At 45.4% G+C, this 21,153-nt stretch overlaps 2 protein-coding genes across 2 annotated transcripts in view; both read right to left on the reverse strand.

The window, feature by feature from the left end:
- The window catches only part of LOC118092105 (patched domain-containing protein 3-like), a 47,061-nt gene extending 39,215 nt beyond the window's left edge, over nt 1–7,846 (reverse strand). The window contains exons 1-3 of the mRNA XM_060280855.1: nt 6,898–7,846; nt 2,925–3,046; nt 26–171 (exon numbers count right to left, since the gene is read on the reverse strand). Coding sequence (XP_060136838.1) covers nt 26–171; nt 2,925–3,046; nt 6,898–7,680 — 1,051 coding nt within the window. The 5' untranslated portion in view covers nt 7,681–7,846. The remainder of the gene's footprint in view (nt 1–25; nt 172–2,924; nt 3,047–6,897) is intronic.
- Nucleotides 7,847–13,245: 5,399 nt separating this feature from the next.
- On the reverse strand, nt 13,246–20,014 carry LOC118092104 (patched domain-containing protein 3-like). The gene is made up of 4 exons (XM_035129844.2): nt 19,217–20,014; nt 18,766–18,887; nt 17,724–17,869; nt 13,246–15,380 (listed from the first exon to the last, which is right to left on the reverse strand). Exons 1-4 carry the CDS (start codon nt 19,982–19,984, stop codon nt 13,852–13,854), a joined length of 2,565 nt encoding a protein of 854 aa, XP_034985735.1. The 5' UTR covers nt 19,985–20,014; the 3' UTR covers nt 13,246–13,851.
- Between the last annotated feature and the right edge of the window lie 1,139 nt (nt 20,015–21,153).

Below are 21,153 nucleotides of genomic sequence, written 5' to 3' on the forward strand. Positions count from 1 at the left end.
GGAATGTGTACATTTGCTCACTTACCAAGGATAAGAAATGGTGAATTTGCAACTGTGACAACAAACGGCACCCCACAAAAGAGCAGTAATCCAAAGCTGCTGACGACAGATAAGCCTGCTGACAGCACCCCAAAAGCTGCAACCCACACTTTCGTCCGTACACAGTCCAGCCTGGAAAACAGATTAAGAAGATTCTAATTCAATTCAGAGTATCATGGTACATGTACTAACCCCCCCTCCCACTGAACTAAGCTAAACGCGTTAGCATCAAATGGATCAGCTGTGCATGCATTGAAGCTGTGTGAAGCTTTGATTTGAAGCCCTAGTTGCACAAAATATCTCAAAAAAGGATGCAAGCTTCCAAGCTTCCCAGAATGCTTCATCAGCTAGACAGTAAACAAACTGAGGGGGCGAGAACAAAGTTGGCTGTTGGTAAGGCCACTGAGTCTGCATTCTTAAGATGGAATGTGGGAAAGATAGCAGACATTCAGATGAAGCTTGGTAGATCTACTACTTCCTCTTAAGCCTGCATACACGATACCAATAAATAAATATATAACAGCCTTCAGAACAGCTCCCAGTTTCTCTACACCAGCCACCCCCCAAACTTCACCCTCCAGATGTTTTGGACTACAATTCCCATCATCCCTGACCACTGATCCTGTTAGTTAGGGATCATGGGAGTTGTCGGCCAAAACATCTGGAGGGCCGCAGTTTGGGGATGCCTGCTCTAGATGGTCTAGAGGGATGTTATGGCCGATGGTGTCAAAGGCCACTGAGAGATCCAGCAGAACTAGGAAACAGCTTTCACCTTTGTCCCTATTCGCCAGAGATCATTGATCAGAGTGACCAAGGCAATTTCAGTCCTATTATGAGGCCTGAATCCTGATTGGAAGGGATTCAAATGGTCCGCATCCTCCAGACGTGCTTGGAGTTGTTCAGCAACTGTCCGCTCAATCACCTTGCCCAAGAATGGAAGATTTGAGATGGGCGATAGTTGGCCATATTGGCTGGGTCTAAAGATGTTTTTATTAGAAGCGGTTTAATGACTGCCTCTTTCAGCGGGTCTAGGAAGGCTCCCTCACAGAGGGAAGCATTTGCTGCCCTGCAGAACCCACTGCCCAGCCCTTCCCAGCTTGCTTTTATTAGCCAGGATGGGCAAGGATCAAGGAGACAGGTGGTCTGTTTCACTCGTCCAAGCAGTCTGTCCACATCCTCGGAGGTAACAGATTGGAAATGATTGGACTCTAGCACTTTCCCGCCCTGGTCCTGCTCCCACGGTGGAGTCTACCTCTTTCCGAATCTGAGCAACTTTATCGCAAAAAAACTTTGCAAAATCGTTGCAGGAGATCTTGGGGTCTTTACCAGGCCCCGGTGGCAGAGGTGGTTCGTTAAATCGTGAACCAGCTGAAAGAGTCTCCTGCTGCTATTTTCTGCAGATGCAATAGTGGCGGTGAAGAAAGTCCTCTTCGCCATCACCATTTGGTAGGCTCGATGTTGAGCTCAAACCCGTGTTCGGTCCGATTCAGAATGAGTTTTCCGTCACCAGCACTCTAGCCGTCTCAGCGATCGTTTCATTGCCCTCAGCTCCGTGGGAAACCACGTAGATGTCTGGGCTCCATGCAATTGGAGAGAGCGCTTCAGAGCCAGACATTTGATAGCCCTGGTTAACTCCACATTCTAGAGGGCCATCAGGGAATTGGCTGAAAGGCCATCAACATGGGATAAAGCATTCCCTACCACTCTTTGGAAACCATTTGGATCCGTTAAGTGGTGGGGTGGACCATCTGAATTGGTCCCTCCTCCCTGCAGAGGGGAAGGGTCACAGAGATGTATAGTAGCACCAAAGCATATTTGAAGCACATTCTTTCCTTCAAAGGATACTGGGCATGGTCGTTGACCTCTCAGAGTTATAATTCTTAACAACCCTTAACAAACTACAGTGCCCAGAATTCCTTGAGAGGAGGAAATGTGCTTCAAAGGTAAAACAGGCTCGCATTCAATCTTTCTTACACAGATGCAGACTTAATGGCTTTGCCACCAGCCAACTTTTTTTTTTTACTGCTTCCCTTTGCTGTACAATCTAGCTGATGAAGAGGACTGGAGGATGAGAAAGTTGGAACACGATTCTGTAATATTTTGGAATATCAATTATGGGTCAAGAATTTACAATTTACTTGGAATATCTATTATGGGTCTGCAAGAAAACAATATTAGAGAGAGGGCTGGGTGGGTGACGATCTGGGGCCGACTGAGCTGCTGAAAGCAGCGCCGGCCCCTTCTGCGGTCTGCTGACTGCCCTGCCACCAAAGCTGCCGCGGATTGGCCAGAAATTTCAAACTGGGTTTGGCGGGAACCCAGCAGCCGCTACGGCAGCCAGGGGGGAGGAGCCAACAGTCAGGGCCAATAGGGCATGGCTTCAGAAGGAGGGGGAAGCGCCCTGCCAGGTCGTAACCGCCACCCACCTCAGTACCAGGTAAGCAGCCATGATTTTTTTAGAAACAAAAGCTGTCAGAAACTGATCCTGCCACTCTAGGTGGTGTAAACATTGCATCTTGAGCTACATACAGGGGAGGCCAATATGGTGTAACAGTTGGACTGGGACCAGAGAAACACGTGTTCAACTCCCCACTCAGCCATGAAGGTCACTGGGTTGTGATGAAAAAATGAGGAGTGGGAGCACTGAGGTCTTTGGAGGACAGGTGGATTACAAACAACAAGGAAATTGTTATACAAATTTATAACAATAAAGATTAAATGTAATAACATTTTTTCTGATGCAGCTAAATGCCTTCTGCATAAATGATTTTTATAAACGAAAAGTCAGATGTGGGTTTCTTCTTGCAAATTTAAGTAATGGGGGGGGGGGAATACACTCTGGCAAAATGAAAAGATAAATTTCCCCCCCTTTTCCCAGCAATTACCTTGAGCATGTAATAATTGAGAAGGTGATTGTTAAGGTATACGTGATGGAAAACAAAGGCACCACTTCCTTAGTATTTTTTTCAAACTCTTCCTGTCTGGAGTCTGAAGTAAAATAAGCCACCTGCCATGAAGAGCGGGGGGGGGGGGGGGGAAGAGAAGAGAAGATCACCTGTTAAATATTTTCTCTTAATATATAAATATAAATGCTCACAAGAGTATAAAAAGTGGAACATGAAATAAATTTTGCAACATGGAGTGCTCCTGGTCAGGGGCCCAGGATAGCAAACAATAAAAAGTACCTTCAGTAGCACCTTAAAGACCAACTAAGTTTATATTTTGGTATGAGCTTTCGTGTGCAGATGTATCTGAAGAAGTGTGCATGCACACGAAAGCTCATACCAAAATATAAACTTAGTTGGTCTTTAAGGTGCTACTGAAGGAATTTTTTTATTTTGCTTCGACTCAGACCAACACGACTACCTACCTGTAAATAAAATAAATGTAAATAAAAAGTAGAGATCTTTCTCAGTCTACAGACGTAGACTGAGAAAGATCTCTACTTTAAAAGGCTTGCTAAGAGGAAGGTTCTTCAGTAGGCACTTAAAAGACAGCCGATACAGCGTCTGTGTAATATTCAAGCAGGGGGAGTAATTCCAAAGGACAGGTGTCACAGCACTAAAGGCCCAAGTCCTACATTGTGAGGAACCGACCTCCTGATCAGATGGTATCTGCTGGAGGCCCTCAGTCACTTGACTTATCATATGAGGTTGTCTTTCAGATAGCCCATCCTAAACAGTGCAGGATTTCATACACCAAGGGTTCAAGTTAGCCAGCCATGCCCTCTTTCAGGATAATTCATTTCACCTCGCATCCCATTGGACACTCAACAATCTGAGGCCGCCCAGCAATTCTCAGTCTTCATTAAGCTGCTTGGTTGGGTTAGCTGAACAAAGTCTCTAATGCCTCACGTCACTAATGTGTGCACAGCCTATGACTGGTAGAAGCTTCAGCTTAGCACCACTGTCTGGCTTCTGGCTTTTAGAGACAGCCACTAGTTTACATAACTTTTAAAATGGCATTAGACAAATCCATAGAGGATACTAATACCAATGGCAACCAGTCACAATGCTATTCCATGTCTCCAGCTTCAGAAGCAATATGCCTCTAAGTACCAGAGTACTAATTGCTGAGAAACAAGAGCAAAAGAGGAATACAGTCCTAATGTTTTGCTTGTTGGTTTCCCATAAGCACATGCTGCTTGACCATTATGGGTGAAAAGAATGGTCTAATTTTAAATTATTATGCTCACCAACTGAGGGCCTTGAATCCACTTATTTTAGGACTGGTCTCGAGTTGTACAAAAACTAGTAGCACTAAGAACTGAATTAACTTTCAACTTGGTGTTCCCCACCTCTCTGTTAAAAGTTTATTGGAGCAGGAAGAGGGAAATAGCATGGAACTGAACAATGTCTCTTTATTTCCCCCTTTATCTGGGCAGGGCAGGGAACAGAAGCCGTTAGTCTTCCTGGTAGGCCTGCCAGTAAAACTAACCAAATGTTGAGGACTGGGAGGGAGAAAATCCAATTTCTGCTGAAAGACACAATATATCTTCCATATATTGTTTAAATGTGCGTATTATACCCCACCTGATATTTATAATAAAATAATTGTCCCAAGGAGCCAGGATAATTATCTTTAAAACAAAGACAGCCTTTCAATAAAATGTCAGGCTGGTTGAATGCTACAGCAGAAGGTGTAAGATCAAAACAATGAGTTCTGTTTAATAGGGTGAGAGGGAAAATACATGCTAATGAATGAAAAGCTGCAACAGACTAACCCAAATGGAACAAAACTTACTGTCTGGGGCAGTTCCTTTACTTTTCTTCTGGATGCAAAAAGGCCTTACACTGAACACTGTTATTGGCTCCAATACTCAAACCCAGGGCCAGCTCTAAGGCAAGGCTGAGTGGCGCTGCGCTACGCCCGCCAGACAGCCGCACTGGGAAACGGGGGTGGGGGTGGGGCGCGCCGGAGGGATCTTTGCACCACGGCGCCAGATATGCTTAAGACGGCCCTGCTCAAACCACATAATTAAAAAAGCTTATTTTAAGGAAGATAAAGGTAAAAGAGGGGAGGGGGGAGGGGAGAGAGGGGGGGGAACTATTCACGCCTGAGAACAGAGATAATCAGAACTAGTTGCACTAATAACAACCCTAGGTGAGAAAGCAGATACAGTACAAATTTTGCTTGGGCTTGTTAGCCAACCCTTATTTTTAGTAGCCAGTGAGGTTCTGTTTTCTGTTCTACAAAGTAGCAGCAACAAACAGACAGCACGGTAATGTTAGCAAAACAATGAAATCATCATCAATCTTTGAGAATTGTGAGCTTTGGACTTGATTATTGCACTTTATACTGGACTTTTAAGACTTCGAGCATGTGATTTTGTACACATTTTTGAATCTCCTTGTATATGTGAAGGTTGTTGGTGCATATACATTTAAATATTTTCACTTCACGGTGGTTTACCTTTTCATTGTTCTGTTCTACAAAGGCAAAGTGAGCAAGTCCTTTTTTGTATTCATTTCGCAAAGAAGGGGGAGGGGTTCCTATAGGTGAGGAGCTGTGGGTCGATGATATGCATTTCGAAAAAATCAGCCCATCACACTGACATAATCCGGCGGAGGTGTTATTAGAAGTTAATTCAGGGCCCCAAGCTTTTTGCAGTGGGCCCCAAATCTCATTCCCCTTGCTCCCCTTATTTAAAAATATTTTGAAAGCTTTATTTATAGTGTAGTTGGAAGTCCTGCAAAGAATATTATTCTCCAAACCCCAGTCAACCACAATATTAATTTTCTAGAGGCATCTATGCACATCAATTACACACAGTGGTACCTCGGCTTAAGAATTTAATTCGTTCCAGATGTCCGTTCTTAACCTGAAACTGTTCTTAACCTGAGGCACCACTTTAGTTAACGGGGCCTCCCACTGCCGACATGCCGCCACCGTCTGATTTCTGTTCTCATCCTGAAGCAAAGTTCTGAACCTGAGGTATTTTTCTGGGTTAGCGGAGTCTGTAACCTGAAGCGTTTGTAACCTGAAGCGTCTGTAACCTGAGGTACCACTGTATGCAAATTATATGAAAAATTGTGTGATGGGCCTAGGCTCTGGATCATTTAAGTATTCACTTATTGATCTACATAATTTATTAATCATTTTATATAAAGGGTGGGGAACCTTTTTGACCGGATCTCTCCCCATCCTACGGTCCAACTTTGACATGTGCATAGAGGTAATTGACAGATATGGTGGTCCTGTCAAAGTTGGCCCATGGGAATAGGGGAAGATGGTGCCCAAGCAGAACTGAAGTCCCAATGAATCAGCTGGTGGGTGGGCCTTTCTGCTGGGATTGGTTGTATGTGCAGCTGATCTAGCCCTAGCTCTACCTGCCCTGTGCCTGACATCACATGTGACATCAGATGTAAGGCATGTGGGCATGGTTTTGGTAAAATGGCCTCATAGGCCAAATGGTGAAGTTTGGCTGGCCAAATTTGGCTTATGGGCTCAAGCTTTTCTACCCCTGATTTACATCCAAGCATGTCCAAGCAGTGCAAAAGAATTAATTCAGGAAACAGCATAAAATGCATTTTTAAAACCTAGAGATTGATACAAGGCATAGTAATGTGCATCATTTTGAAAGAGGCACTCCTTGGCATTCTTGCTTGTCAGAGATGCTGCAATAACTTGTTTTCCAATTACTTACTATAATTAAATGTTTGGCTGCCAATGAATGCCTCCACTTGCTGATGCAGGTGGGTTAGGCATGGGGAACCTCTGACCCTACCGGTAGTGGTTTGACTTCCGATCCTGTTAGCTCCAGTAAGCGTGGCAGCATGCATCAGGCAGACACAGAGATTCATATCGGTCTCATTCCGTAACGTGTGAAGTGGTTCGATCGTGCCAGGAGACGCTTACCTGGATGGTTGCGAGGTTCAAGGATTTCACCACACCCGGGATGCGCTCCAGAAACGTCCGGAGCCAGAGCGCGCTGTCGTTTCTCCGAGAAGCCTCATCCTCCTGCAAGTAGTAGAAGAGGCGCAGCGCTTTGGCTGCCCGGACGGGGCGCGACGGCCCATCCCCGGGGGCCAAGTCGAGGCCTCCCAGAAGGTGGCCCAAGAAAACGGGATTGGGAAAGCTCGGAGGTATGTAGAGCGGGAAGGTGAGGTCGGGCAGCAGCGCCTCTATCCCGGCCGGGTCGCCTCCCACGGCGCTCAGCAGCGGGTTGGGGCTGCTGCAGTTGTCGCCGGGGATGCCTCGCGCGCAGAGCTGGGCGAAGGGGAGCGCGGCGCCGTCGGGGCTGCGGAGCTCCCACACCGCCTTGTCCAGCGCCAGCAGCTCGGCGAAGGCCTCCCGGGTGAGGAGCGAGCCTCCGCCGCGGGCCACGGCGATGAAGGCGACGAAGGAGCCCTCGGTGCTCAGCCTCTCGGCGGAGAAGCGCTGCGCGTCGTCGGTGGGGAAGTGCGCCTGCACGAAGCGCCGCTCGCTCTTGGCGGGGCCCTTGACCGGCGTGAACTGGCGCTCGATGTCGTTGTCCTCCAGGCTGCTGAGGAACCCGAAGCCGGTGCCCAAAGCGGCCGAGAGCGCCACGGGCACGAGCAGGAAGGGCCACGGGTGCGCGCCCACCAGGGCGCCCAGGGCATGCATCGCGCGCGACAGGGGCCTCTCCACGCAGTCTGTGTGGCAGTCGAGAGGCGCCATCGCCTTATTTTTCCTTGGAGCTTTTTCTATTTCTCCTCCTGCCAGCGGCGAAGAGAGCCGGACTCAGGACGGAGTTAAGACCGTTCTCCGAATAAGCCCTGCCCCACAGCACGAGTGTGCTGGGCAGAGTTTCTAAAACACCTCGAAAAGGAGGAACTGAGCGGGAAAAGATGATTAAAATGGCCGCTGGGCGGAGGTTCGCCGTTCGGGAAACGCCCATCCGTTAACCGCCTCAGAAGTGGGGGGGGGGAGCGAGGCGGTGCCGGGGAACCCCCGTTCAGCGAAGGCATCGGTTTCTTGGCTGCAATCTGGCTGCTATGCCTGAGGGAAATTCCCGAGAACGAGGGGACGCAGTGCCTTTTTAAGCCAAGATGTAATGAAAGTGAAAGTAACCCTTTTAACTGGGAATTTCCTTCTCCACAGTCTTCCCCCCCCCCTAAAGGGTGGTAGACCTGCGGCTATCCAGATGTGCTTGATGACTGGCCGCTCTGGAGAGGGAGTCCTAACATCTGGAGGGCCACTGGTTCCCCACAGTTAATGTAAGTTGTGTTTGGAAACACAGATCCATATATACTATATTGTTACAAACAGGAACCATTTATTATCCTCAGCAAACGTGGCCGCCTCCCTGTTCACCCCCAACTCCAGATCAGTGTGCACAGGTTAATTTATTTTTTCCTCCCTTCGCATAAGCTTTCCTGCTTAGGAGGAGCAAGTACTCATTCAGAACATTGAAATCCTGCTACCTATATACATCCTTCAGAGTCCTGTGGCATTAGAAGCATCACCAGAGATCTTCTACACATTTTCAAGCCTGTCTTTGCAACCCTAACGACTGGAAACATTTCCAAGGAAAATAGAAGCTGAAAATATAAAAGCTCCAAATTCTGCGCCAAGTAATGCATTTGCATGTTTGTAAGGCACAATCGCAGTACTAGCCAGATTCCCTTGATTTGCTAGCTCTTCATCATTTGGATGAGCTCCAACCTAATGAAATGCTGGATCAGGGAGAAAGTTGGGTTAATCTTTCAGTCCTTCCAAGAATTTTACTATGCAAGCTGGTGTATCTTTCTAAGACTGTGTTCACACTTCTGTTTACTGTACACTCGCCGCATTTCCAGTGCAGAGTTTTTAATTCATGTTCCCATGACATGTTAAGTGTATTTTGTACTCCATTATATATACTGCTGACTGGAGTCCTTAAGCCATTCCTAATTTGTAACTCTCTGCCATCAACACCCTCAAACAGAAACAAATCTGACACTAATGAAGTTGTCTGGATGAGAACAGTCTAAGGAAGAAAGAGGCATTAAACATACTGCGGGGGGAGTGGAACGAACAACTTAATTGCACTCTGAGGCAGGAATGTGTACACACACCAAATATGAAAAAAGATTGTATTTTACTTTCAGTTTTACTTCTGATGTATATGACCTGATCGTTAAGGCACTTGCTTGCTGCTGCATCTGCTGTTTTAATAGTATTTAGCCCCTTCTGATAAAAGGTTAATGATGGGTGTGCCACGTGTAAAAAAAATTTTTTATAAGCTTGCTGAAGACCAGCTAGGATCCAGAAGAGCAAAAAGGCACAGTTCTTTAAAGCTAGCACTAAGATTTCACAGAAGTTGAATGAAGCTGTTTCGGAATAAACTGTGGTGAGAAATTGCAGATTCACAAGAGTTCATGAATCTAGAAATGATTATAATTATGTGATTGCCAAGCAAGTTCTGTTCAATGCCACAGTGAAGCATTTTAGATTTTTTTTCTATTGTACAGAATGATGCTTGTGCCGGATTTCAGATACCACAAGAATATAAATAGATTTCCTGCTCATATGACATACTAGTAGATATACTTCAGATGTGACATAGGCTCTGAACATACTAGATTTTTAATGTGTGTGTGGCTTGCACAGCCCTGACTTTTAATTGCACTCTTTCTCAATGTTTTCCATCCACACTTGTGGATGCGCTGCTCTTCTCTCCCCACCCCGACCATGAATTCCAGAAGCCTGAGGTCCATTGTGGGCATGCCTGCAGGTGTTTGTTTACCTGTGCTTGCGGTCACACACACACACACATAAATATATATGCACGTTTTCCAAAATATCAGACATGCACAAAGCAGCAGGTTTAAAACCATCAGTAGCACACCAAGAAGCACCTCACCAACAGAAGTTGGGGGTATGGTGATAGATGGCACCCATCAAAATATCACCACACATGTAAAAATACCAACAACCCTGTACACACACACTGCACTGCAGTACATCCACAGTTAGGAAAATTACAATTTTGTGTTGGATTTTTTCTCTCCTTACTGCACTATCCGCAGATCAGGAAAATCTATTCACTCTTAACCCTATATAGTTTATGAACAGATTCTTGGGGAACCTCTCTTAGTACATGACTCTGGACCAGGCACAATATCTCAGCCTGTTTTATCTCACAGCTTTTTTGTGAGGATAAAATGGAGAAGAGGGGGCCATGTATGCCACACTGAGCTCCTAGGAGCAAAGGTAAGATATAAATTTAGGAATGAATAAATCCCTCCATTTTGAGAATTGTCCATTTATTCTTCCTCTGTGCTTCCAGCAACTGATGCATAACTACTAAAATTGCTCAGGAGCCTTGGGTGAGGGACTTTGACAGAGGCTTTTTAAAAATCCCAAGCATACAATGCTTACTAGATAACCCTGAGGGATAGCTCAGTTGGTAGAGCATGAGGTTGTGGGTTGTAGGTTCAAGCCCTGCATTGGATGAAAGATTCCTGCATTGCAAGGCGTTTGAACTAGATGATCCTACTGATCCCTTCCAACCCTTATGATCCAAGCCTCAAGCAAGCCCCATCCACAAGCTTATTGGCACTTATTGGTGGGGATGTGAAAAAATAAGTAAATAAGTAAAAAATAAATAAATTCTGGGGGGAAGTGTATGAGGAATTGAAAAGGATGGTAAAGTTCACGTTTAAGAAAAACCCACAGTATTTTTTACTAAGCTTGATCCCGAAAAATTTCCCAGAGGATAGGGAAAGTATTTTCCTCTATGCGTGTGCAGCCGCAAGACTGTTGATAGGGCAAAAGTGGAAAAAAGAAGAGGCTCCTACAATACAAGAATGGCAGTTAAAATTAGTAGATTTTATGAGTTTGGATAGAATGACAGCGGCAATTAGGAATAAATCAAAACAAATGTTTAGCAAGAAATGGGGATATGTAGAGGATTACTTTAAGAAAAAGGATATTAAAACGGAGCTTGTGATCTGTTTAGTTTAGAGAGACACGGGGAAGAACTGAGAAAATTTATGTCAAGGGAAAGAATTATATTATAGATACTTTGTGTTTTAGGAGAACAACAACGCAAGAAATGGGAGTAATGTAAAGCTAAGTGATGTGTTAGACTGTGGAAGTTAATTTTATATATATATATATATATATATATATATATATATATATATATAAGGATGTGATTTTTGAAGTGTGATATTATGACGATGGAGAAATTGTTTGTTTTGTCCTTTGTTGTAATGACTTTTTTAAATGTTTCAATAAAGTATATTTTAACAATTAAAAAAAGGAACTGTAAAAGATTAATGAGACACAACTTACTTTTGCAGAAACCATGTTGATCCTGCTTAGGAAGATTTGGGTTTGCATATTTTTGATTACCTTTAATAATGCTTTCTACCAATTTACCTAGAACACATGTTAAACTAACTGGCCTACAATTTCCTGGATTCCCTCTTGATCCATTGTTTAAATTGTGTGCTACATGGGTCACTTTCAAGTCCTTAGGAATGGAGGCTAATCTTAGGAACTCGATACATATTTTTGGTTAGGTCAGCAGTTAAACATGTGAGTTCTTTAAGAACTGTCACTGTTGGGCCAAAGTGAGGGACCCCCATTCACATCCCCTTCCGGTCATGAAGTTCATAGGGTAACCTTAGGCCAGTCAGTTTGTCAGAGGGTAGGCAGGAAAGATAAAACAGCAATGTGGTGGAAATAATCATGCACACCAGAATGAGGAGTTGTTTTGGGAAAAAACGCCCCAAAGGTATAAAAGTAAAAAACAAGGGAAACTACTGTAGTCTTGTACCAAAATTAAATGGTATCAATAGGGTTCATGTGGAGGACAACAAGGCTCACTTTAGATCCCCACTCTTGAGCAATGCCTACAAGTAATTACAGTGGTACCTTGGTTCTCGAACTCAATCCGTTCTGGAAGTCTGTTCAACTTCCAAAACATTTGCCAACAGCCAAGACGTTGAAGAGGAGTCCCCCAGGACCACCTCCTGAGTTTACCCATCCAGGAAGGACAGTGCCATTGTAAAGCAGGACCTCCAAGTCCCAGCACAGAGAGATACCATAGTCCAGAGCTTTCCAAACTTTTCATGTTGGTGACGCTTTTTGGACATGCATCAATTTGCAACACAGTAATTCAGTTTTACTAGCAAACCGTAGGTTAAACTAACCCTTTTCCAGCCCTGGCAGGAGCGTGCGGAGTGTTCGCGCAACACACACACTGCAGCCAACACACTAATGTGTTGCAATGCACATTTTGGAAAGCTCTGCCATAGCTGATGCCAGACATAAGCTGCCCAGACATCAAGAACTAAAGGATCTAGCACACAATAGCTCTCACATTTCCAAGGATCCTGTCCACATCCTCAGGCTGTAGAGTTTGGAAAGTATTCATTAAGACTGGACAAGCAGAGTCCAAAGTTATAGCCACCGGACCTGTATCTAATATAGTATCCGAGTGAAGAAATCTGAGAGGTTTTGTCAACGAAGTGTTGAGCAAATTGTACATAGTGGTCACATGGACCAGAGTGTAAAAGACCCCGGACCACTTGAAACACCTCTGCTGGATGGCTTGTCGCTGATGCAATGGAGGCAGAGAAAAAGATTTCATGGACATTTGTCAGAAATGCATGAGCTTCTCATTAAGGAAACCTAACAAACTTACAACGAATTTTATAGTTCCACAGAATGTGAATTGAAAACCATTGCAAAAGCTACTTGCGTGATTTGCACAACCATATTCTAGGGGTGGTACGTATTTACCACTGCATATGCCAAACTATTGTAAAAGGAGAGAGGGAAATGGACTGTGATTTTCCAGTGGCAAAATAAAACAGTTTCAGTATTACAAAAATACAATATATTTGAATGGAAGCAGCATCTTAAGACAAAAGAGAAAAAACAAATGACTGCAACAAATTTGTAAAATTTGCATCTATTATGCTGACCTCTGTCTGATTCCCCACCCCCCAAAAAAAATTTTCATCAACGTCTCCAGCCATATTAACACACTGATCCTAAAGATAGTGTAAGTTGTAGCTGAAGTGGTGCACAGAACAACACACTGCGATATAGCTGTCAAGTTATTCAGAAGCCTGGTTCCATCTTGAGATGAAGCACAAAACTGAACTTTATTTTCCTGTTCAGTCTAGTCTTCTTCCACAGTGCCATCTAGTGACACTTGTGTTCAAACAGCTAACTCCTCACCCTCCCTGAAGTTAGCACAGAAAAGTAAACACAATAAATAAATAAATTGAATTATTTTAATAGTATACATTACAATTTTTGATGAAGGTCTGGGGAGATCACCTCAGCTTTCACCTTCATGATGTCCTGTTGACAGTCAGCCCTGTTTCACATGAGAATTGCCCCTCAGTGCTTTTAAGGATTGAATCTATGGCACCGATTTCAGATCTTCTCTTTTGACAAGCCTCACATCAACAATCCTGTTTCCTTTACTGATGACGATGAACTGGCAGGCACTCCAGAATACAAACTCTCCCATTTAAAAAAGGTTTACACAAATACAATGAGAGCCCAGATCGTATGAGATTTGGGCCTGGACTTGATTTGCCTCATACAGGGACCCACACTGCAACCAGCTAGACTTCTCCCTTTGCCACACTGCACCCCCTTATCTAGGTGCCTGCCATGGCTCTGAACCCAAGGCACAGCTGGGACACCGACACAAAAGAGGAGAAGCAAAGTGCCTCTTCTGTAAAGGCAATGTTGTTAAGCTCCTTACAGGCACCAAAACAATCTTTATCCCATTCTACTCTTATCTGGGGCGCACCATTGCTACAGTGGCTGAACCATGCCATCACAAACAGGCAGGTAGTGTTTTTGGAGTCTGCAGATAAACCCTAATGGTTGATTTTAAGGAACAGTATCCCAAAAAAAGAATGTTAAAAACACAGGAATAAAAACGAGACCGTGAACAAGTCCAAACACGATAACCAGAAACATTATCTTAAAAAAAGTTCTAAAGATGTAAGTGGATGACATGGACAGCATCAGGAGACCCACAATGGTGGAAACAGCTCCCTGTAGGATAGGGTAACCGAGGCGGTAGATAGCATCCACTGCCTTGTTGTTCACTCTGGGTTCCTCACTGGCAATGAAGGCATACGAAATATGGGCTGAGAAGTCTACTGAAAACCCTATGCAGATAACAAGGCTGATCATGGATATGGAGTCAAGGGTCACATTCCAAAAGGCCATGAAACCAGACACACCAACAATAACAGAAGTAATAGCAAAGGTTACCCACAAGGAGCAAAGAGGATTGGGGATGAGTAACAAGGAAGTAATTAACATAGCACCAGCAGCGGTCAAAACACTATGAATGGTGTTCTTAATTATTACATTGTATTGATCAAAGTATATAAAAGCTGGATGATAAACCATCAGTGGTAACTTACAGTCCTCTGCAAGCTGTCTGAACTGGTTTAAAAGTTCTTTCTTCTCCTCTACACTGGTAATATTGATGGTCTGTACGAAAAATCGTGACCCTAGAATTTCCATAGCACTAACATTAACATCCCACACAAATTGTGGCTGTACTCTAAACAGGGCTGATAAATTGCCAATAAATGAACTCCGGTCATCTAAATTTGAAGAAATGCCTTTTGCAACAGTTTCATAAGTTCTCAACCATGACTCTGAAAGATCCTTGTCTACATAGGGTAGATTTTCAATTGACTGCATGCAGTTCTCAAGATCTGCACGGACAGATGAATTCCAATACGGTATGCTTTTCGTAACAATAACCATGACCCTTGGGCCATACTCAGAAAAATATTTTTCTTCCAGGTCAAAATACGGGATGACATAAGAACGATCTACAGCTAGTTTTCGGGCACTTATACCTTCTTTAAGTAGTCCGCACCCAAAACTACTACTAACCAGGTATGCCAGATACAGGACTACCACAAACAACTTGCTCCAGGTGTGCATCAGGAAGGGGCCATAGTAATTTTTAAAGAAGCCATTCATAGGATGCTCAATCTCTGCTCCAGTGGACTCGTCAATAAACCCTCCTATACAGCACCTGTTATACATAGGGCCCTTCAAATCTTGAGGCGTAGCCATCACTTTCTGGAACGTTAGCCAATGTTTGTTGCTTTCTTCTCTTCGGCCATTAAGAGCAAGAACTGCCCCAAGGAAAGTCAGGTTGTAGATGTAGCAGAACACAAAGGCCGTGCCTGAATACAAGCAAAATGACCGAATGGACATGAAGGTACTTTCAACTCCAATGTAGAAGGCTAAGACGTCGGTAAGCGATGTGATGGTAACAGAGACAGCTGCTTCCGTGTAGGTGTCAGCCATCCGATCTTTGACACTCTTCTTCACTTGAGTCTTCTGCCAGCAGGACACCAGGATGAACATGTCATCAACACCAACCCCTGAAGAAAGGAAATATAGATCATGCCAGTTGCAAACATGCCACAGGAGAAACATGAATATGTGGATATATACAAGAGGAACACACCTAGTCATTTTTGTATTTACAGATTACCGTAGTAAGTTATATTAATATTGCAATTCTATATATAAAACAGAGAGCTCTGTGATGCCGTAATAACAAAAGACTTCTGTTGGAGACAATGGCAAGCTTTCCCCCAAACCTCACTGTAGTTACGGACAGGATGCCATGAGCTAGACAGAGACATCCAGCCTGTGTTCTGCCAGTTCCCCACTTTGGTGCCTACAACTGCAACATTACAGTGCAACACTATACCTCTCTACTCAAAAGTAAGTCTCACTAAATTCAATGCAGCTTACTCCCAAGTAAGTGGACATAGCTGATCATAGTGCAGATCATAGAACTGGAAGGGACCCTGAGGTTAATCTATTTCAACCCCCTGCAATGCAGGAATATGCAGCTGTTCCGTAGCCTAAGAAGATTAACCATGACAGAGCACCATAGAGCAGAGCTTTCCAAACTGTGTGCCGCGTGCAGTGTGCTGTGCAAATGCTCACAGCCCTCCCCCTGGGACTGGAAAAGGGGTTAGTTTAAAAGGGCCGTCTTAAGCATATGCAAAGCTCCCCCCCCCCCCGTTTCCCAGAGTTGTCAACCTTTTTTTTAGGGAGGGCGCTGCCGGAGGGGGCGGGCAAAGCGGCTCCTCTGGTGGGGACATACTCTATGGGTAAGACGCCCCTGTGTGCAGCTGCCATGGGTCTGGACCAGTTAGTATGGCAGTGTGGCATGACCAGTGGATGTGATCCTGCTGCCTCATGTGGGGTGCTAAGTGAGCACACCTTATATCATTGTACAAGTTCCGCATGTTGATTGTGCATCCTTTATCCTTAGTCTATTACCCATCAATGTCACTGAGGTGACTCTTAACTAGGGGAAGGCCTCTGAGCTGGTAGGAGATGGTGAAGATATCCTATATAAATCTCCATTTGTGATCTCTGCCCCTGAAGAGGTCTGAGTAGCATTGCAAGGAAGGATCCCGTTCCAAGAGCTAGAAACAACATAACATAAGCAAAAGAGACGCCTCTCCAAGCAAGCTGAATTTCATGAGTGGAGGATAAGCAGAGATGTTTTATTATGTTTTTATATATGTTGGAAGCCAGTCAAAGTAGTTGGGGCAACCCAGTCAGATGGGGGGATATAAATAGTAAAATTATAATGATTATTATTGACTAGAACACCCATATTTTCATCAAGGATATGTTGGAGGGTATGTGTGTGATCTACTGTACTTCTTATGGAGCAGGTGGGAAGAATACTAGTACTACTTGCTTGCCTTTCCTTCTGCCTCCACAAATAAAAGGACTTGTGGGGGAAAGACAAATTATTTTTGTTTATAAAAGTTGGTCGTTCAGGGGAAGTAGTCTGCAATATTCCCGAGGGAGGCATCCAGGCTCCAGTCAGCTATGGCCTTCCATAGAACTCATTGATGGGTTTTATGAAGTGATGTGTCGAGGAAGTAGGGGGATGCATTGGCTAGATGTATTTCGGGCTGAGGGTCTGGAAAGGAGAACAGGCAGAGAGGTGTGCAAGGAGAGCGCAGGAGACTCTGGGACACTCAAGGGTGAAAAGAGGGACGATCACGGGCTGAGACGTAATGAGAAACACGGACAAAAAAGCAACACCGACCTCTTTTTCGTGCTCAAAAGCGACTCTTCCAAGTGCGACTGTTCTCCAGTCGGCGACGCCAGACTCGTGCTCCGCCGGACAGAGCCAGGCGCGGAGGGCAGCCGGAGGGGGCAGCCCGAAGGGCGGGGACGCTGGCAGCTGTGGTCCGCCTCTGCCTCCTTGGCTGAAGCAGCTGCGCAGCGCTGCTGTCCAGGGAGCACTGGCTGCCGCGCCGACAGGAGGCTCGCCACCGGCTTTCCCACAATGGCGACCGCAGCCCGAGAAGAGGCGGGCGAGGGTGGTGTTGCCAGCGGGGTTGGAGGAGGCTCTGGGTGCGGCGCGGCATGGCGGAGGCGCCCTCCAGAACTTGCCGCCGTGGCGCCTTGCACCACTAGCCTCTATGGCTAAGACATCCCTGTAGTTTAACCTCCCTGTAGTTTAACCTCTAGTCAAACTGAATTTCTTTGTCACAAAATGATGCATGTCTAAAAAGTGTGTTACAAGTATGAAAAGTTTGGAAAGCTCCGTCATAGAGAAACCTAGAATTCTTAGCACAGTTAAGGAAAATAATAGATGGGTGAAAGTTCTCTTTCATATTTAGATATTCTCATCAAAAGCCCACTGGATAGAGCATGAGAAATGTATACATTTGCTCACTTACCAAGTATAAGAAAGGGTGAATTTGCAGCTGTGATAACAAATGGCACTCCACAAAACAGCAGTAATCCAAAGCTGCTGACGACAGATAAGCCTGCTGACATCACCCCAAAAAACGCAACCCAAATTTTTGTCCGTACACAATCCATCCTGTAAAACAGATAAAGAAGAATATACAGTGGTGCCTCGCTTAACGAATGCCCTGCTTAACGAAATTTCCGCTTAACGAAAGGATTTTTCGAGCGGAGCTTGCCTCGCTAGATGAATGCGTTTTACGAAAAATTCGTCTAGCGAATCGCGGTTTCCCATAGGAATGCATTGAAATTCAATTAATGCGTTCCTATGGGAAAAAAAAAATCCAAAAAAAATCAATGCATTCCTATGGGATTCGCTAGACTAATTTTTCGCTATAAGAAAAGACCCGTGGAATGAATTAATTTCGTCTAGCGAGGCACCACTGTATCCGCATTCAGAGTTTCAATGTGTATGTGTCAATTTACACCCTTTGAGAAATGGAAACTGGCAGAGAAATTGTGTGGGCTTCACTCTGTCTACACTGTAGAAACTTGAGCAGTAGACACCCAAAAAGGCTGGAAAACAGATTTAAAAGCATCTAGTGGAATTTGGCATTTCATGGTACGTGTGCCAATTTGCTCCCTCCTTGAATGGATCTACCCATCCAGAGTACTACATGTAGCTACTGCATATTAAAGATTTGCCCATGTTGAAAAAGAGGAATGTTCCCTGCAGAGCCGTAGCTAGGTGTCTTGCACCCCTGGAGAACTGTCCAGATTGTGCCCCTTAGCCACAGACAAATTAGCTCTTCTTTCTGCTTCTCTCCAACCCCCCACCCCACCCATTCAATTCACTCTCTATTTAAAACCATTTCTTATGAGCCAATAATCAATATTTATATTTATGGACATATTTTTAGCCTATTTTGCATCCCCCAATCACCTGCACCCCTGACGGAGGCCCACCTCATCACCCCCTAGCTACAGCCCTGGTGCCCTCCCTCTCCCAAGAATTAAGGGGTGAGAAGTTACCTTGAACACGATACAATTGAAAAGACTATTGTTAAAAAATACGCAGCACTGGCCAATGGGATCACTTTGTTTCTAAGTTTTTCCAGTTCTTCTTCTTTGGATACTGAGGACATATAGAACACCTGTCAGGTTAGGGGTGGGGAAATAAGGAAGAACACAAGAGTGTTAAATAATCTCTCTCTTAATTTATAGCTTAATGTTCTCAACGGTATGAAGACAGGCTAAGAATAATCATAAAATGAATACTTATTATTGCTCGTTCCTTCACAGCATTTTTTAAAGTGTGATTACTGATAAGCTCCAAAACATGGCAACTTACTTCCACATTAAAGCGTGTTGCATGGCGATCTAAAAAAATAAATCATTTGCCTAGTTCTCCCAAGATGAGTTTCATTTCAGAGGACACTCCTACAAGTGTCAATTTAGGAGCGGCTCGAAGAAAGCCACTTACCCGGATGAATTTGAGCTTTAAGGAGGCCAGCACGCCGGGGATGCGCTTCAGAAAGGCCTTCTTCAGCCAGATCCTGCTGGCCTCGCGCCGCGGAGGCAAGTCATTCTGCAAGAAATAGATGAGGCGAATCACTTTGGCCGCCCGCAAGCGGGGCGCCTGGCCGACTCCGGAAAGCAGCTTCTCCCCACCCAGGAAGGGGCCGAGAAAAACGCCGCCTTGGGTGACCGGGAAAGTGAGGGTGGGTAGCAGCGCCTCGATCCTGGCCGGGTCGCCTTGCACGGCGCTGAGCAGCGGGTTGGGGCTGTGGCACGTGGCGTTCCCGGTGCGCGCGCAAAGGGTTTCGAAAGTGACACCCCCGATGGCGATGCTCCGGAAGGCGGCGTCCAGATCCAGCAACTCGGCGAAGGCCTCCCGGGTGAGGAGCGAGTCTGCGTCGCGGGCCACGGCGATGAAGGAGGCGAAGGAGCCCTCGGTGTTCAGCCTCGGCGGGGAGAAGAACGTGGCGTCGTCCGTCTGGAAGTGCGCCAGGACGAAACTGCGCTCCGTCTTGGAAGGGGCTGCGATGGGCGTGTACATGGCTTCGAGGTCGCCGACATCGCTGCGGGGTAGGTACTTGAAGCCCGCGGCCAGCCCGCCCGTGAGCGCCAAGGGCACGAGCAGGAAGGGCCACGGGTAGGCGCCCACCAAGGCGCCTAATGCCCGCAGCGCGCGCGACAGGGGCCGTTCCACGCAGTCCGTGTGTATGCGGCGCAGTCCCGGGGGCGCCATCGCCTGCCTGCCGGCCTTTCCTCCTGCTTCTTTCCCCTCCGAGACAGCCGCTTGCGGCGTCGGGGCCGGCTGCCCCGCGTGGTGGGTGCCGCTCTTCCTGTCGCAGGGCGGGCGCCGCCGTCCGTTGCCGGGCGGGCGTTATTTCTCCTGACGTGGCTGCGTTCCACGCGCCCACCGCCGTGGCCTCCTGCTCGGACGCCCGAGGCCCTTGCGGGCGCATATCAGAAGGAAGCGGGGCTGGCCCTCTGCTGCCCTTGCTCGGGCTCGCGTTCCCTCTGGGAATGCCAGAGCCAGACATACGGTAACTGCCAAGTTCTCCCCCTTTTTTAAGGGAAATTCCCTTATGATGAATAGGCTTCCTCACGAGAAAATGGAAAACTTGGCAGCTATGGAGCCGGATTTAGGTTTGATGGGGCCCTAAGCTAAGGTAATGGGGCCCTTTCTACAGGTGAAACTCGGAAAAATTAGATTATCGTTGAAAAGTGCATTTCTTTCAGTAATGCAACTTATTATTTTTCATTTTTCTTTTAATTTTTACAAATGCTTTCTTTTGGAAATTCCACAGTAATAAAACAAAGAATTACAAAAATAAACAAAAATAAACATTTCATTAATTACATTCCATTTATAATTGACCCGCCTAACGACAAATAATTACAACAAATAAAGGCTTGACATATCTTGCTTTGCATGTCATGCATCTAATATATTGGTTCACCTTTTAAGTTGCATTACTGAAATAAATGAACTTTTCGACGATATTCTAATTTCCCAAATGTCACCTGTATGTCCAGCTGTCCTTTGTCAACAACAAATTGTCACTGTTTTTTGTGTTGAATATATGCTATATGGTAATTTATGGACCTAATTGGTGTGTAAAGCCATTTGTACATGTTCCCATGCAACCAGTCCATGCAGAATGTAGGCTCATCTATGGAAATGAGCAAACCAGTGATATTTTAGGGAGCAATTTGGATTGTGTTCACCGTTTCTGAACCTGAGTTAAGACCTGAATGGAAGGAATTTCTGTATCTGTGTCCTCTTAGAGCAGAATTCTTTGGAGGAAGATAAGAGAGTGGTGTGTATGTGCAGAAATTAGCCTATTGTCCCGAGGTAAAATTTACATTCTGCCTTCCATCCATTTTACCTCTGGCCCTGCCCACCACTGG

The sequence above is a fragment of the Zootoca vivipara genome, chromosome 12 (genome assembly GCF_963506605.1).
Source record: "Zootoca vivipara chromosome 12, rZooViv1.1, whole genome shotgun sequence".
Taxonomy (NCBI): domain Eukaryota; kingdom Metazoa; phylum Chordata; class Lepidosauria; order Squamata; family Lacertidae; genus Zootoca; species Zootoca vivipara.